Source organism: Barbus barbus, assembly GCF_936440315.1.
Source record: "Barbus barbus genome assembly, chromosome: 32".
Classification (NCBI taxonomy): domain Eukaryota; kingdom Metazoa; phylum Chordata; class Actinopteri; order Cypriniformes; family Cyprinidae; genus Barbus; species Barbus barbus.
Genome location: NC_136760.1, coordinates 13,469,881 through 13,488,400, shown reverse-complemented (window position 1 = coordinate 13,488,400; position 18,520 = coordinate 13,469,881). Strand labels below are relative to the sequence as shown.

The following is an 18,520-nucleotide window of genomic DNA, read 5'->3' as shown; positions in this document are numbered from 1 at the left end:
GACTGGGAGGCAATGTCTTGTTGAATGTTTCCTGCATGGCCATCAAATTCAAGCCCTGTGGGACACTGGCTCTCAGGTATGTGTCATTGGTGAATTGTGGAAACAGGAATACTTGCCAGAAGTCCCACTGAGAGATGTTTCAGACATTCTTGAGTCTCCAAACACATTGAACCTTGTGGCTGCCAATGGTATTGATATGCCCTACATTGGATATGTTGAAGTGACTTTCAGACTAGCTTCACAGACATCTCACCATACCGAACTTGTCATTCCCATACTCGTAGCAAGGGGTCAAAACCTCTCTCACCCTATCATAGGTTTCAATGTGATAGAACAAATTGTGAACTCCATTGAGTCCAGCCAACTACTGTGAGCGACAACATGCTTGAGAGAACTGTGAAAGCTGCATTCCCCAGCCTAAAGAGGAGCAAAGTCCAGACATTCATCAAACTTGTGAGTGCAGAGAGCTCATGTGAATACATAGTAAAGACCATGAGAGGGTATGTTAACGTTCCCAAACATAGTACTGTGCAGGTCTCATGCCAAGCGTACATGCAGCCAGTTAAGGAGGACAGCACACTGATTTTTGAACCTGATGTGAATCCTTGCTGGGCAGAGGGGCTTGAATTCAAAGAAAGTTTAGTAAGGCTGACAAGAGGGGCTCCAACAAATATCATAATTGAGGTATACAATGACACCGATCATGATGTCACACTGATGGGGCAGACTTCGATTGGTACAGTACAGCTTGTCAAGAATGTCTTACCTGCTAGTATGTTTGAGGTGCCAGCAAACCCTACTGCTGTTGGGGTATGTCACATCCTAGCTGCGGAGAGCTGTCATGACAACACCAATACTGATCATTGGGACCCGCCAGTTGATGTCAGCCACCTGAGTAAACATCAGAGACGGGTAGTACAGAAGATGTTAAGAGAGGAGTGCCATTCATTCTCTAAATCAGACAACGACATTGGATGTATCAGAAATTTGCAGTTGAGTATATCACTTAAAGATGATGAGCCAGTCAATCGCACTTACATGTCTGTGCCAAAGCCCCTGTATCGTGAGATGAAAGAATACTTGCATGACCTCATAGCACAGGGCTGGATTGAAAAATCCAACTCATCATACGCATCTCCAATTGTATGCATAAGAAAGAAAGATGGCAGCCTCCGTTTATGTATAGATTATCGAGACCTGAACAGAAAGACTCACCCAGACAGACAACCAATTCCAAGGGTACAAGATATTATGGACAGCCTGGGTGGTAATTCCTGGTTTTCTTCATTAGATCAAGGGAAGGCCTACCACCAGGGGTTCATGTCAAAGGGAAGTAAGCACCTAACGGCATTTGTGACACCCTGGGGTTTATATGAATGGGTGCGTATTCCCTTTGGGTTAATGAATGCCCCTGCAGCCTTCCAGCGATGTATGGAAGAGTGCTTAGAAGGCTTGCGAGATGAGATCTGCATTCCATACCTCGATGACACCTTGGTGTTTAGTAAGACCTTTGAGAACCACGTCCAAGATGTAAGGAAAGTGCTGCAGCTGCTTAGGCAACATCATGGCATCAAACTTAAGCCGAGTAAGTGTGAGTTGTTCAAACCTGAAGTCCGCTACCTGGGTAGAATAGTCTCTGCAGAGGGAAGTAAAGTTGATCCCACAGACACAGAAGCTGTCCGATCCCTGAAAGACAAACAACCAAAGAATGTGGGTGAGCTGAGGAGAATTCTTGGTCTGCTTAGTTACTACAGACAGTACATTAAAGATTTCTCTCGTATAGCTAGCCCTCTGTATGACCTGTTAAAAAGTACCCCAGAAGATAATGCTCACCTGAAAAATAGTCAGAGACAATCAAAGACAAAATGCATGAAAACTGGTGTTCCATCAAGTAAGCCGATTACCTGGACTGAACAACATCAGAGCACTCTTGAGCAACTAATTGACTGTTTGCTCCTGCCCCCTGTATTAGCTTTCCCTGACTTTTCACAGCCTTTTATACTGCATACAGATGCGTCAGCTCAAGGATTGGGTGCAGTATTATACCAGAAACAAAGTGAGAAACTTTGTGTGATTGCTTATGGATCCCGTACTCTATCTGCTGCTGAGAAAAACTACCACCTACACTCAGGCAAGCTTGAATTTCTTGCTTTGAAGTGGTCAATGACCGAGAAATTCCGTGATTATTTGTATTATGCTCCAACTTTTACTGTATATAGTGACAACAATCCCCTTACATATGTCCTGTCAACTGCCAAACTGAATGCTACAGGTTGCAGGTGGGTGGCTGAATTAGTAGATCAGATATCGCCCAGGCCGTGAAAATATTGACGCTGATACGCTGTCCCGATTGCCCCTCGATATAGGTACTATGATGAAAGAGTGCTCTGAGGAGCTCTGAGGAGTCTTCAGACATAATCGGTGCAACCATTCAAGCCGTAGAAGCTCAAGAAGGACCCAGCATCCCATGGTCAGTCTCAACCAACTGTTAATCTATTCAGACCTGTTCGGCGGTCCCGACAATAACCCCTTTGTCTGTGAATGTAATAAAAGACGCTCAAATGAATGACCAGGATATCAGTCCTGTATATGAATGTAAATTGTCTGGAACAAAACCAAAAGTGAGACAACTCAAAACATACAGCCTAAAAACTAAATGCCTGTTTCGTGAATGGGGAAAACTTACCATTAATCAGGATGGTGTTCTTTGCTGAACCACTTCCATCCGCACACAGTTGGTCCTGCCAGAGAAATATAAAGGAACAGTCTTGAAAGAGCTTCACGACGGAATGGGCCACCAAGGTACAGATCGTACTCTCTCACTCATCCGTGAACGTTTCTTTTGGCCACATATGCAGGCAGACATTGAGTATTATGTCACCAAAACATGCAGATGCCTAAAGCAGAAAAGGCCTTGTCATGAGACAAGAGCCCCATTAACAAATATGGTTTCGACCCAGCCCTTTGAACTGATTTCCATTGACTTTCTCCATTTAAACCGCTGCAAAGGAGGTTTTGAGTACATCCTTGTGGTGGTAGATAATTTCACCAGATTCGCCCAAGCATATGCCACTACATCCAAGTCAGGTAAAACAGCTGCAGACCGCATCTTTAATGATTTTGCCTTGAAATTTGGTTTCCCTTCCCACATCCATCACGATCAGGGTGGAGAATTTGAGAATCAGCTGTTTGAACAGCTTCAACAATACTGCGGCATCACAGGTTCCAGGGCGACCCCATATCACCCGCAAGGCAATGGTCAAGCTGAGCGTTTTAACAGGACACTGTTACAAATGCTAAGAACACTCACAGAAAGTCAAAAATCTAACTGGAAAGACTCTCTGAACAAGTTGCTGTATGCTTATAATTGTACCCGCTCAGAAGTCACAGGGTTTTCTCCTTTTTACCTACTATATGGAAGGTCTCTAAGACTGCCTGTCGACGTGTTATTTGGACTGAGCGCAGAAGCTCCTATCTGTAATCAGAAAGAGTATGTGGAGAAATGGAAACATGGAATGGAAGAGGCATATAAAATTGCAAGAGAGTGTTCTCGAAATTCTGCTGACAGGAGCAAAAAGAACTTTGACAAAAAGGTGAGGAGCACCACATTGCAGCCAGGTGATCGTGTTCTTGTAAAGAACCTAACACCACGGGGAGGCCCTGGTAAAATTTGCAATTTCTGGGAAGACAGCATCCATGTAGTGGTTCGACAGATGAGTGGTGAGCTTCCAATTTATGAAGTAAAGCCAGAAAAGGGAAAGGGACGATTCAGAGTCCTCCATCGCAACTTATTAATGCCCTGTGACCACTTACCTTTTGAAACTGCTCCGCCCTCAAAGACCAGACAGAAACGAGAGTTGAAAAAGCCTCAAATCAGCCATGTTGAATCTAATGAGGAAAGTGAAGATGAATTAGACTTCCATTATGTGTCACCACAAGTACTTCAACCAAACCATGTTATTGAATCTGAACATCTTAAACCACTACCTACCACAGAGTCGGATGAGCATCCAAACAAGGTCCTGGAACAAGTTCCTGCTTCACTGTCATTTGCTGAAACTGACCAAGAACGAGAGATCACCTTACCTGCTGATGAACAAGTTCCTGCTTCACTGTCATTTGTTGAAACTGACCAAGAACGAGAGATCAACTTACCTGCTGATGAACATCTTCCTGCTTCCACACCATCTGCTGAAACTGACCAAGAACGAGAGATCAACCTTACCTGCTGATGAACATCTTCCTGCTTCTACACTATCTGCTGAAAGTGACCAAGAGGAGCAAACTTACCAGCTGCCTAGGAGAGAAAGACACCCACCAAGAGTACTTATTTTTGATACTTTGGGTATACCTACTTATAATGTCGGACAATTAAATGGAATCTTGCACACACCACAACAGAGTTTCCCTTATGTGTCTGCTCATGGAATGTCGACCTGGTTACCCCCTGTTCAGCAATACTGTTATCATTTGCCTTTTGTGTATGGAGTCCACTAATCAGGGGCCATGAACTGTTAAATTTGCATCGAGACTGTGAACTCGAGTGAAATCAAAGGTTTCTTTGCATTGTTACAGTCTAACATTTAGAGAACTCATGGACTGTTTTGTTTTAGGAATATTGCTTTGGACATTTCTTGAACCTTTAAATGCTGAGAAACAGAACATGAACTGTTTTTGTCTGGAGGAATATCTCCTTTAACAACCCTTGAACTTAGAAATTTTGAGGATACTATGGACTGTTGCCTTATAGGACTGCAGTCTTGAGAGGCTGTTGCACTCTTGAAATCCAAAGGAAATATGGATTTTGTTTCATGCCTCTTTCAATTTTTGCACTTTGAGGCACTTATGGACTCTTCTTTTTCATAAACTGTTGCTTTGTAAGTGAACTATTAAATTCAGGACAACATATGGACTGTTAAAATGCTGAACTCTGGCACTACAAAATGTGTGTGAAAAACAAAAGGGACTGAACAACTCGTGTTAAAGAAAGATAATGTCGAGACGACAGTTATTTTTGTAGGGGAGTGTGTGACAGAGTGAAAAATATATGCCTGTATAATATTTCAATAATTAGATCGAAAAGTTCATAAATCAGTCAAATATGAAAGTATTCTGTAGTCAGGATATGTTGAATGTGTTTAAAAATGTTTATAAAATGGGAATAAGTTATCTAAATAATAATTTTGGTTAATCGGTGATCAATTAGTTTGGCACAATAAGGTGTGCAATCTATTAGTTAGGCCTTGCTGAACACTAGGGGGAGAGCTCGCGGCATTTCTCCATTACACATAAAGTCTGCGGTGGAGAAACATCGTTGAGTGAATGTGCTTAATCTTCTCCCCTTTTTCAGGGGTATAACATGTGCTATTGCCCTACACCAACCCTACACCTAAACTTAGCCCTCACAGGAGATTTTGTGCATTTTTAGATTTTCAAAAAAACACCATTTAGTATGTTTTTTAAGCCTTTTGAATTACGGGGACATAGTCAGTGCCCTCATAAACCACCTTCATATTGTAATACCTCTGTCATACCCAGGGGTGTGAAGTAACGAATTACAAATACTCACGTTACAGTAATTAAGTAGTTTTTATCAGTAATTGTACTTTTTTGAGTAGTTAAAAAATTATCGGTACTTTTACTCCTCTATTTTCCTCCGTTTGTGGTCGTTACATGCTTATTTTAATTTTATTTTTATCCATTAATGTGATTGGATAGAGACCTAGTAATCGATCTCGTGACTTTCGTCAAATCAAATTGTGCATAGAAAACTTTAACCGCCAGCTGCTGTTTATCATGGCTGCTGGAAGTGCATTCCTCAAGCATCAATGCAGTCAAATCTTCCTCTAATATGTTAAGGTAAATTTCGGATTTCTGCTTACTAAAAGATTTGTATATATGCTTGCCTCTCTACACAACCTGAAATTTGGTGTGGGGTTTCGGATATCGCGTGCAAGTGCCACGTTTGGTAAATTCCCCCTCACTGCGCTGCCTCGTCTCTCTCGCGCGCGTTCTGCTGCAGTCACTTGGATAAGTCGTTGCTTGTTGAACTTGTTGACTTTTGATGAGTTTGAGTGCGTGATGCTCGCTGTGAAAAAGTGTGTTGGAAACACTGTAAAACGATTTGAAATAATGTACTCAAATCGAGGACCAATCTGCACCTTATTGATGACCTGTGGCGTTAATACACTGCATCTGTGTCAGCCCGTGATGTAATAAAACTGCAGCTCATTAATAAACCTTTTTATTATTATTATTTTTATACAATCCGCCTCCGTTTAGTACGGAAGCGTATTGCATTCACTTGAGGAAAAAAAAAATCTACTCTGTTTTTCTGAATTAACGAGTTAATTATCTCAGAATTACGAGATAATTTTTAAAGAAAAAAAAGTTTTTGCTCTGTTTTTCTGAATTAATGACTTAATTATCTCAGAATTACGAGATCATTTTTCATTAAAAAAAGTTTTTGCTCTGTTTTTCTGAATTAATGACTTAATTATCTCAGAATTACGAGATCATTTTTCATTAAAAAAAGTTTTTGCTCTGTTTTTCTGAATTAATGACTTAATTATCTCAGAATTACGAGATAATTTTTCATGAAAAAAGTTTTTTCTGTTTTTCTGAATTAATGACTTAATTATCTCAGAATTACGAGATAATTAAGTCATTAATTCAGAAAAACAGAGCAAAAACTTTTTTTAATGAAAAATTATCTCGTAATTCTGAGATAATTAAGTCATTAATTCAGAAAAACAGAGCAAAAACTTTTTTTAATGAAAAATGATCTCGTAATTCTGAGATAATTAAGTCATTAATTAATTATCTCAGAATTACGAGATAATTTTTCATGAAAAAAGTTTTTTCTGTTTTTCTGAATTAATGACTTAATTATCTCAGAATTACGAGATAATTAAGTCATTAATTCAGAAAAACAGAGCAAAAACTTTTTTTAATGACAAATTATCTCGTAATTCTGAGATAATTAACTCGTTAATTCAGAAAAACAGAGAAAAAACTTTTTTTTAAGAAAAATTCTCGTAATTCTGAGATAATTAACTCGTTAATTCAGAATTACGAGATAATTTTTCATGAAAAAAGTTTTTTCTGTTTTTCTGAATTAACGAGTTAATTATCTCAGAATTACGAGATAATTAAGTCATTAATTCAGAAAAACAGAGCAAAAACTTTTTTTAATGAAAAATTATCTCGTAATTCTGAGATAATTAAGTCATTAATTCAGAAAAACAGAGCAAAAACTTTTTTTAATGAAAAATGATCTCGTAATTCTGAGATAATTAAGTCATTAATTAATTATCTCAGAATTACGAGATAATTTTTCATGAAAAAGTTTTTTCTGTTTTTCTGAATTAACGAGTTAATTATCTCAGAATTACGAGATAATTAAGTCATTAATTCAGAAAAACAGAGCAAAAACTTTTTTTTTATTAAAAATTATCTCGTAATTCTGAGATAATTAAGTCATTAATTCAGAAAAACAGAGCAAAAACTTTTTTTTTCATTAAAAATGATCTCGTAATTCTGAGATAATTAACTCGTTAATTCAGAAAAACAGAGCAAAAACTTTTTTTAATGAAAAATTATCTCGTAATAATTAACTCGTTAATTCAGAAAAACAGAGTAGATTTTTTTTCCTCAAGTGAATGCAATACGCTTCCGTAGTTTAGCAAGTGCACTCGCGCATAAACCATTTTCAAGGTCAACACTTTTTGTTGCATTCAGTTGTGGATGCTGCTGATTCACCGAGACCGCCGCGGCTCAGCAAGAGACCTGCGTTTGTTTTCTTTTGAAAAAGTGTCCCCAGAAATACTTTATTTAATGCACTTTTCCTTACAAATAGTTTTTTCAACATAATTCGAGTAAATGTGTAAACGGTATGGCATGATGCCATCCTTCTAGAACAATGTGCATTTGTTAAAATTGTAACATAAATTATCAAGTTTAGTTACTCTTATTTCTTTATTGCAAAACGCTAAAACTGGCTCCGTTTTGGAGAGAAATGGGCTCTCATTTTAACCCATATCATGGTGTGTGATGCTGAGCTATGAGTTTCTAATGGTGTTTGTATTTGCACTGTTCTAAACATGAATGTTTTATGTGCAACAACAGCATGCTCTCAGTGGCCTTACACATGATTTTAAATCTATTTTCAAACTTAATGATTTAAATGGGGATAAGTGTACTGAGAATAACTTTCGTCTTTTCTTCAGCTGAATACTGTTTCTGTGCTGATTTGATGTGTTTTAAAGAGTTGGCAGTCAAAATTAAAACTGTTGGATGATAGATATTCTTCATTCTTTACGACAAACAAGATAATGTGAATTACAGAATGTACAACGTTTTTTTTTGTAAATGTGACCATGGACCACAAAACCAGTCATAGGTGTCAATTTTTCAAAATTGATATTTATGGATCATCTGAAAGCTGAGTAAATAAGCTTTCCATTGTTGTATGGTTTGTTAGGATAGGACAATATTACAACTATTTGAAAATCTGGAATCTGAGGGAGCAAAAAAATCTAAATATTGAGAAAATAGTCTTTAAATTTGTCCAAATGAAGTTCTTAGCAATGCATATTACTAATCAAAAATTAAGTTTAGATATATTTACAGTAGGAAATTTAAAAAATATTTTCATGGAACATGATCTTTACTTAATGTCATAATGATTTTTGGCATAAAAGAAAAATTGTTAATTTTGACCCATACAATGCATTTTTGGCTATTGCTACAAATATACCACCGACTTCAGACTGGTTTTGTGCTCCAGGGTCACATATGTGTAGAGTGGTTATTATGACGGGTAGAATCCACAGCTCAGTACTCACTACTCAATACTCATGAGTACTTTTAAATAGGCTACTCTTTTACTCTTACTCAAGTAGTTTTTTGGACAAGTACTTTTACTCTATACTCAAACTACATTTTTTGGAGGGTAATGGTACTTTTACTTGAGTATATTTTTTCAGTACTCTTTCCACCACTGGTCATACCCATGTCATTATACAAATTTGTGTCCTCATAAACCACATAAACATGCACACACACACAAAATGATCTGACAAATCAATGAATGAATAAGCCAACAGGTTATTACGTTCATTTAAAAGGGGCAATTCTTTTTTATATATATAAATGCAAAGCATGACTGTTTATATTTGGAATATATAGTAGGCTGCTTGTTTGTGTACCTCTGCTGAAAAAATATAAATTTTTCACATTAAAAATTACTATGCGTGATCTTCAGCTAACTACTGTTTGGCAGTGCTGGGTAAGTTACTCTAAAAATTATAAAACGCAATTAATTAGATTACTGAAGTAATTACTTTCTCAAAGGATTGCATTACTCAATTACTTTCTAAATCCCACATCAGCCAGACAAGGATAGACATGAAAGTGCTCTTTTAATTCTTTCAAATAAATCATATAAAATTGCATAAATTATTCTTGAACTGACCAAGGTATTTAAACGGAGAAGGTTACATTAAAAACATACATTTTAACTAGTGCTGTCAAATGATTAATCACATTCAAAATAAAAGTGTGTTTACATAATATATGTGTGTACTGTGTATATTTATTATGTATATATAAAGACACAAACATACAGCATATATTTTGAAAATATTTACATGTATATATTTATATTCATACAAATATTTAATATATAAACAACATTTTTCTTAAATATATACATGCGTGGGTGTGTATTTTTATATAGATAATAAATATACACAGCACACATACATATATTATGTAAACAAAAACTTTAATTTAATTTGGATGTGATTAATCACAAATTTTTCATGTTAAATCCACTATTGTTTCATATAGATTTGTTCTATAGTCTAAACAGTATTTAATGAAATTATATCATAACTGTAATTAAATTACACAAAAATTAAGAGTAATCCCTTACTTTACCTTTTCAAGGGAACAGTAATTGAATTAGAGTAATTAATTGCCCAATACTGCTGGTTGGTTGCACTTTATAATCTGAAATAAACAGACTACATGGAACATTTGCATGGACAATGTTCTTAAAGGGCATTTCTTAGCATATGGGTTGTAATCTTTGAAAACTTATTTTCGCAGGAAAGGATCATGAAAAGAACGCTTCATGTTGAACAACCTAAAAATAAACAAATATTATATTTCTGTTATACGTCTAAAATATTAATGACATCAAATAAACTCAAAATCAAAATATATGCAAATGTACTAGAACACATACATATTCCATGCATACCATAACATTTTCAGACAATGCACAGTAAGTATGGCAATACACTTCAAACATATCCTGTTTTTGCAGTCTTCACTAACAATGTATTATAATTTATAATTAAAAGCAGATGAATATACTCACACAACAAGAACAATGCTTTATTGAAAACTGTATTTGGCAATGTTTTCATGAATCAAATATAAATGTTTTGACAGAAAACAGGGCAAGAAAAATAATAAAATATTTGACCATATCAATGCCAATCATAATTTTAAATATCAAACCAACTCCCTCTGGTGATATTTGTTTTCTTATAATTATCTTGTGTTATATTAAACATATATAAAATCATACAATGAGCTTTTTCACACACTAATAAAGAAAGGTACAAAACTTCATCATTCAAAATAAATCGCCATCATTGATTACCAGTAACTTTTACAAAACAGTCCTAAAAAAAATCCAAAAATGATATGACCCATGATATAAACTATGATATTTTGTGAAGAAAACATCACTATCACAGCAATTGAGATTCAATCCCCATTACACGTAAATTTCAGTGAAAATTGAAAATGAACTCACCCTCAGTCAATCCAAGATTTAAATGACTTTGTTACTTTACATGCTGTTAATTGATGGACTAGATTCGTGTGGATTACTTGTGGTTTGTTGTGATTCTGACGGCACCCATTCACTGCAGAGCATTCATGTGTGTGTGTGTGATGTAATTCCTCTTCCATCTGTTCTGATGAAGGAAAAAACCATCTACATCTTAGATGCCCTGAAGGTGAGTATTATAAGTGCAACATTATTGCATTCATATTCAGATAATTTCTCCAATAATTTATCTATCATAGAAAAAATGGGCATGAAGTATCTCTACAATGACGAATGGGAACAACACCACGTTTATGCATAACAGCATTTGTGCAATTTAAGATTCCGAGGATCTGCGTATCTCTTTCCGCATTTATCGCAGATGTACTGCTTCCCTCCTCCATGAACGTGGCGTTTGTGAGTACGCAGGTGACTACCTTGACTGAAGCACTTGCCACAATCCTGACAATTGTACGGCCTCTCACCAGTATGGACCCTCTGGTGCAGCTTTAGACTGTTGGTATTGTTAAACCACTTATCGCAGTAATTGCAACCGAAGGGTTTTTCTCCAGAGTGAGTGCGGCCGTGTGAAATGAGGCTACTCTGCTGACTAAAGCTCTTCCCACACTCCTTGCAGGTGAAAGGTTTTTCACCCGTGTGGATCCGCTTGTGGATTTTCAGATTCACAGCCTGCCGGAAGGTCTTGCCACACAGGTCACAACTAAACGGCCGCAGGTCGGTGTGGATGCGCTCGTGGTTTTTAAGATTGACAGCGTGCCGAAACATCTTCCCGCAAGACATGCAAGAGTATGGTTTCTGACCGGTGTGGATAAGTTGATGTGTCTTTAGCGTCATGGCCCGTGTGAAACTTTTCTGGCATATTGAACACCGAAAGTCCTTTTCGCCTGTGTGTGTGAGCTGGTGCCTGGCAAGATTTTGAGCAATGTTGAATCTTTTTCCGCAAACGCTGCAGCCGAACGGTTTTTCGCCGGTGTGGATTATTTCGTGGGTTTTGAGGTGTGCGGCTTTCCCGAAGCATTTGCCGCAGACTTTACAAACAAACGGCTTTTCTCCTGAGTGGACTCGCTGATGGTCAGACAAACTTTGTTTGTGGGCAAAAGCCTTGCCACAGAGAACACAGCCGAAGGGCTTTTCTCCAGTGTGAATACGCTGATGTGATTTGAGGTTGCTTTGAGAAGAGAAACTCTTGCCGCACTCTGAACAAATAAAGGATCTCTTTCCAAAGAATGGAACCGAATCTTGAGGATCTTCTCTGCTGTCTTCTGGCAAAACAGATGCTTCTTTGTCTTCTAAAGATGCGTTTAAGTGACCTGACAAGAGAGTAATTAAATAATTGTCTATTACAGAAAAATTATTTTGGGACTTTGCCAGAAGTTAATTCAGTAACTTTCTGATGGATTCAGCATGCAATTCTGTACACTGGCAACTTGTCTTTTGCATCGATTCATTAAAGTCATTCATTTGTAATTTAACATAACATTCACAAACCAGCAGCGATGGAATTCAAGTTCACATTTCCAAATTCATCTCTGATGGACACAGCCAGCACCAGTGGGGATTCTGCACGGTCTTCTGAAGCCTCATCAGACTGCGAGCATACAGTAATTATGTAATTAATCATAAAATAGCCAAGTAATTTAGTGACTTTTTTTCATAGACTTGTTATACTGGTCAAAAGTGTGGAATAATTAAGATTTATAAAATGTTTTTATCCTTAAAAAAGAATCTCTTATGCTAACCAAGGCCAAAATATTACTGTAAAAAATAGTTGCTATTTTAATATATTATAAAATGTTTTTTTTGTGATGGCAAAGCTGAATTTTCAGCAGTATTCCTATGGAGCTATTCTGATTTGGTGCTCATATATTAATAATGGCTCTTAATATTTTCAATGTTGCAAATAGTTTTGCTGCTTAATTTTTTGTGGAAACACTGATACATTGAAAATATATAGGCGTGTATGAATGGAGAGTTAAAAAGAACAGAATTGATTTGAAATAGAGATCTTTCACAACAATGTAAATGTCTTTACTGATCACTTTCGATCAATGTAATGTGTCCACTGCTAAATAAGTGTTTTTTTCCCCTTAACTCTCTGGTATTGTTCATTTGGGAGTCAAACTAATTTTATTTTCATTTCAATAATTTTTTTTCTTTAATATTTAGCATTTTGAGTGTATTTCATGTTACTAATTATTATTAATATCTAAATTATTTACTATTTTCTGTATAAAATGTAAAAAATAATTTGATGTAATCTTTCAGTGCAGTATTTAAGTTAAAAAGCAAAGTCCAAAAGTATTTAAAATTCACTGAACTGAGGCAGATTTGTTCCACCTTGTGGAAAATATAAAGCAAATCATCTGTAATACTATGGAATAAATGGAATCATTTTTGACATCTTTACTGTCACTTTTGATTAAATTAACATTGTTGAATAAACACATTCATTTCTTTTTATTTCCTTTCTTTTTTTAACTAAGCTCAAACTTTTAAATGGCAGTGTATCACAGTTTCCACAAAAACAGAAACCGGCAAAATAATAGTTTGATAGTAATAAGAAATCCTTTTTAAGCATCAAAGCAGCAAACTAGAATGACTTCTGAATAGCTGTCTGCTGAAAATTCAGCTTTGTATCACAGGAATAAATTACATTTCACTTTATATTAGCCTTAAACATGAATAGCCTTGATGTACAAGTCATTCAGTTTACCTCATTTCTCGTTCTTGTTTCCAGGCTTCTCGTACTTCCATCATAAGAATGTTCCTCTTCTAAAATGTACATATAATATTAATTTAAAAACGCAACAACATTATATTAAACGTTAAATACTGTACGTGTAAAACCACAGAATGTTTTTCTTTACCGAGCCCTCCAACAGACAGGATATTCAAGATGCTGCCAGGCCCCTTTGCTCTCTTGCCTGAAAATGTTTTGCACTCCAGATCCAACAGAAATTTGGTTTCATCAACAAGTTTGATTATTTTCCCAAGAGCCTCGTTGCCCAGTACCTCCATGATGGATGCAAACTGCTTCTGAAAGAATAAATAATCACAAATGGCTTATTATGGACCGATATAGCAGTTGATTAATCAGGCACTGTGTGGAAATTTTGAGATTATTGGCAAGTTCATTCCACATATTGTCACTGGTGGATTTCAAGTAAATGTTGTGGAAAACAAGTATACGTTTGATCCCAACATTATGTGTTATTATTAAATTGCATTATCTCTGTTGGCATTAAAAAACTCAAGATACGCACAAATTAGATTTGATACACTACATTCCCAAAAGTATTGGGACACCCACTTCTAATGAACAGATCTGACTACTTTAGGGAATTGTGTGCTTCTAATTTTATAGCAACAGCTTGGACAGGACTCTTTTCTATTCTAACATGACAGTGACTGTGTATAAGGCAAGGTTCAGTCAGTGTGGAAGAACTTGTGCTGTGTTCAGGCGCATTGACACCTGCGCACTGATCTGTATAGTATATGCACGCTCGCGTTCACAGGGCTGTGTTTAAGGTTACAGGCCGCAGATCTCTAAACAACATAATCTCACATCCCCACCATTTTCTCCTCCTTGTCCATCTTCATTCTTGACTCAGCCTCCTCGTTTTCACAGTGATCTCTCGCAATATCACTGCTCGGAAATGAAAGCGTCTCCTCTTCCATAAATTTGCCCATTTCAGCGATCGTGGCGTGAACTAACGCCTCCACCACGGACGCTAGACGCGTCTGTAACGCAACGCAGCGAGACATTCCGCCTGCAACTAAACTTCACACCACACTGTTGTCCTGTGTTCAATTAAAAACTAAACTCTGCATTGAGAGCTCATTAAAATGACGGTAAACATACTTTAGGAAACAGTGGGCTGTAATAAACGGAAGTACAACAGCGTGCGACAATTACAATCCGGGTCCTAGAATGCATAATAAAAGTGCATTGTTGTCTATTTTTGTACAATGTATTGTATAATTATAATCTAAATGTAAATTCAAATTAATTCGAGAACAACAGAAAAAAAATTGATTTTTGTTAAAAAAAGTATCTATAATTATTGAATTGAACTAACATGTGTCCTACGTCGTGACGTTTACACAAAGCGCCAAAATTCTGGCGCGACCTGTTAAGGGAAACGTGCTGAAAGCGTTTGGTTGTTATTTTCTGTCTAGACATATTTGAACAGTTTCTGGTTACTGTCATTTGTCATCGTTAATTTGATCAATCTGGTAAGATCGTTAATAACATTTTAAGTTGAATTGCTTTGAACTAACTTTGTTATTTTTGCAAAGCAAGTTATATGTATGAGTGTTTGTTTATTTGTGTATTCGAAACATTTAAGCTTTATGTTAAAGTCACGATAGTCAGGAACAAATTCAGTCCATTTTTAATGTTTGGCGTTCATATAAAATATCAGTTTTGACTAGCATTGTTTTTTAGTTAATATAACGTTATCAATCTGGTGTTTTTTTCTCCCTCGCCAGTCATGGGTTTACTGGAGCAGTGTGAGGAGCTCTTCAACACCTCTAACCTTTATGAAGTTCTGGGTGTTTGTAAAGGAGCATCAGACTCCGAGATCAGACGCGGATATTATAAAGTCTCTCTGCTGGTTCATCCAGATAGAGCTCCTGGTGATGAGTTAGCCACCACCAAGTTCCAGGTGACCACTGTATTTCTAATGCAACACTGCATCTTTCAGAACCTTCTTTGAATGGGCTGGTGTTGTCTAATGGTGAAAGGTCCAAGTTAAAGTTGTAGGAAGCCCTTAAATCGTGATCCACAAAATCAGTGTTAACCTCACTAGTACATATAACGTATTGGTTACATACTGAGCAGTAAAAAGTGACTGAACACCTTATTAGGTTGGATCTGCATACCAGGAATATTGGATCCAGTTTCTTTACCAGATCCCATTTAGTCTGGTATCCAAAGCTACAGTAGTCAACATTTGAAGTGGATCAAAAGTTCATCAAAGTTGTCCTAAGACAAGAACGCATTTTAGTTTTAGGACAACTTTGATGAAAGGTTTTGATCCACTACAAATGTTGAAGTTGAAGTCAACATATACCCAGATTCAGTTAACAAAACAGTATTTTGTCTGGGACCCAAAATTGTATCTTCTATCAGCCTGAGAGGTTCATAAAGGAAGCCAAAGAAGAGCTGAAAGCAGAAGACAGAGCAATGATTATAATAACTGCAGGGTTTATTGATTAATCTGAGCTGCATATGTTTGTTCAAACTGATCAGTACAAATCCAACAGATGTTACTATAGCAATGGAAAATTATTGCTTCACAACATTGTCCTGAAATTATTTTGTCTCTTAATCAGATGAACTTTTCTCTTTACTAAGATTAAACAAGCACCACAGGGCATGAAAAATAATTAGTATTTTAATTAAATTATCACACATTTTAAAAAAAAAAAATTGTGTATGGTTTCTCTCTTGAAGCAGCACAAACACTGGTTTCTATTGAGAAATATTGTACTATATTTTAGCTCAATAATATTTTATAAGTAAAACCTATTTTTTTGAGGGGATTTTATGCAACTACATATGCAATAATTGTTTACTATTTATTTGCATGTAATACATTTTTTAATTAACAGTTTTTAAGGTTAAAATGAGAAAAAAAATCAATTTAAAATCCATTTCAAATTGACCAATTAGAGCCATCTGGTGGCAGAACAAAATGCATTCATAATTCGATGGTGTAACCACTAGAGGAGTTCTGTGTTTTTTATATTTCCATTAATTTCTAATAGCAGTCACGTTTGACCACAGGGAATAAAAGTGTGACTTTTTAAGCCTTTTTGAATCATAGCCTTTTTTTGTGTGTTCGCACACAGCCAGTGCAAAAGTGCACACAGCAGAAGTGACCTAGGATTACCAGAGAGTTCAACTTAAAATGATTTAATCATTAAATGAAAAAATCTTACACACAAATACATCAAACTTGAAATTAAACTTAAAATTTCCAATATGTCCACAGGTGCTGGGAAAGGCTTATGCAGTGTTGGCTGACAAGGACCAAAGGGCAGTCTATGATGAACAGGGAATAGTGGCCGAAGAGTCGGACACCCTTGATCAAGACCGCAATTGGGAGGAGCACTGGAGAAGATTGTTTCCCAAGGTTTTTTTTTGTTGTTGTTGTACCATGTCTTTTTTTATGTTGGTTTTTCCAAAGGTAGTTGCTAAAATTAACAATGTCTCTGCTTTAGATCACATTGCAAGACATCTTGGACTTTGAGAAGCAGTATAAAGGCTCTGATGAAGAAGTAGAAGACTTGAAGAGACTGTACCTACAACATGAAGGTGACATGGATCTGATCATGGAGTCTGCGCTGTGCTGTACGTATGAAGATGAGCCACGTATCAAAGACATACTTCAGAAAGTCATTGATGCTGAAGAGGTACCAGCCTACGAAGCCTTCACTCATGAGAGTGTCAAGAAGAACAACAACCGCAAAAGAAAGGTGCTGGTTCATTTTCCACAGTTTTGCTATGGTTTGATAAATTTTTAAATACGGTTTAAGCATTTTTGATGAATTACCCTGACTTTCTAGGCGGAGAAAGAGCGTAAGGAGGCAGAAGAAATGCAGAAGGAGATGGGCTTGAACAGTGAGGACAGTCTGGTAGCTATGATAAAGGTAAAAAAAAACATAAGATGTAACAGAACTTGCATTAACTGCCAAATGTGTTGCACTTGAAATTATTTTAAAATTTATTTATTCCTGTGATGGCACAGCTACATTTTCAGGGGCCATTACTCCAGCCATTTATTTGAAATAGAAATATTTTGTAACTTTATAAATGGCTTAACTGGCACTTTTTGATCAGTGACGTTTGAGTTGTTACCGATTCACAGTGCATGAAATGACAGGTGACCTACATTAACTTATGGTTATGTACTAATTTCTAATAAAAACTAGAAGTTGCATACTACAAAGGCAAATAATGTGTTTTAATAACTAAAAGTTATGTATTTTCTTAAATAATAGGGGCCAGACTCATCCAAATGAGGAAAATGCTTATCATAAATGTTGTTGCATAATACATTTTATTTAGGTTATTATTTCTGCTTTTATCTGATGCATTCATGTTGCAACCTCTAAAAAAAGCATTACTTTTCTTTTTATGCCTCTTGTTTATTATTTAGCAAAGACAAAAGTCCAAAGAAAACGGATTCAACTCCCTTATCTCAGATCTGGAGGCGAAATATTGCAAGAAACCAGCAGCAGGAAAGAAGGGCAAGAAAAAGTAGACATTCACCAGACTGGGCTATTCCTAGTACCAAATGTTATAGAATTCATCTTGTACATAGTAATCAAAAGAACGCTTTATAATGGATACTGATACCCTTTCTTAGGCATAAAACACCTGTTTAAGGATGCATATTATGACTAATAACAGGTGGCACACACACTCTCTTGTGCATTTATTACACTGAATCTGCTTCATGTGCTCTTGTTCAGAGATCAAATGCAAATGTAATAATTTTAGTGTTTCTTTAACAGTTTTTTTTGTATATGTTTTCCTGTTTCCTTAGTGTTTGATGTATTATCGTTCACGGTCTTCTGAATATAATAAACTGGTTTCAATCAGTATGCAAGTTGTGATTTATACTACCTTTTGGTCAAAGACTA

The 18,520-nt window shown here is 36.3% G+C and overlaps 2 protein-coding genes across 2 annotated transcripts; one reads left to right on the top strand and one right to left on the bottom strand.

Moving 5' to 3' along the window:
- Positions 1–9,767: 9,767 nt before the first annotated feature.
- Positions 9,768–14,795, bottom strand: LOC306852497 (uncharacterized protein). Its single transcript, XM_079389387.1, has 5 exons — positions 14,441–14,795; positions 13,735–13,903; positions 13,581–13,639; positions 12,356–12,455; positions 9,768–12,177 (listed from the first exon to the last, which is right to left on the bottom strand). Exons 1-5 carry the CDS (start codon positions 14,630–14,632, stop codon positions 11,159–11,161), a joined length of 1,539 nt encoding a protein of 512 aa, XP_079245513.1. The 5' UTR covers positions 14,633–14,795; the 3' UTR covers positions 9,768–11,158.
- On the top strand, positions 14,790–18,485 carry LOC306852508 (dnaJ homolog subfamily C member 9-like). Its single transcript, XM_079389410.1, has 6 exons — positions 14,790–15,103; positions 15,359–15,534; positions 16,867–17,007; positions 17,096–17,350; positions 17,441–17,524; positions 18,034–18,485. The coding sequence occupies exons 2-6, from the start codon at positions 15,361–15,363 to the stop codon at positions 18,136–18,138; spliced, it is 759 nt and encodes a 252-aa protein (XP_079245536.1). The 5' UTR covers positions 14,790–15,103; positions 15,359–15,360; the 3' UTR covers positions 18,139–18,485.
- The last annotated feature ends 35 nt before the right edge of the window (positions 18,486–18,520 follow it).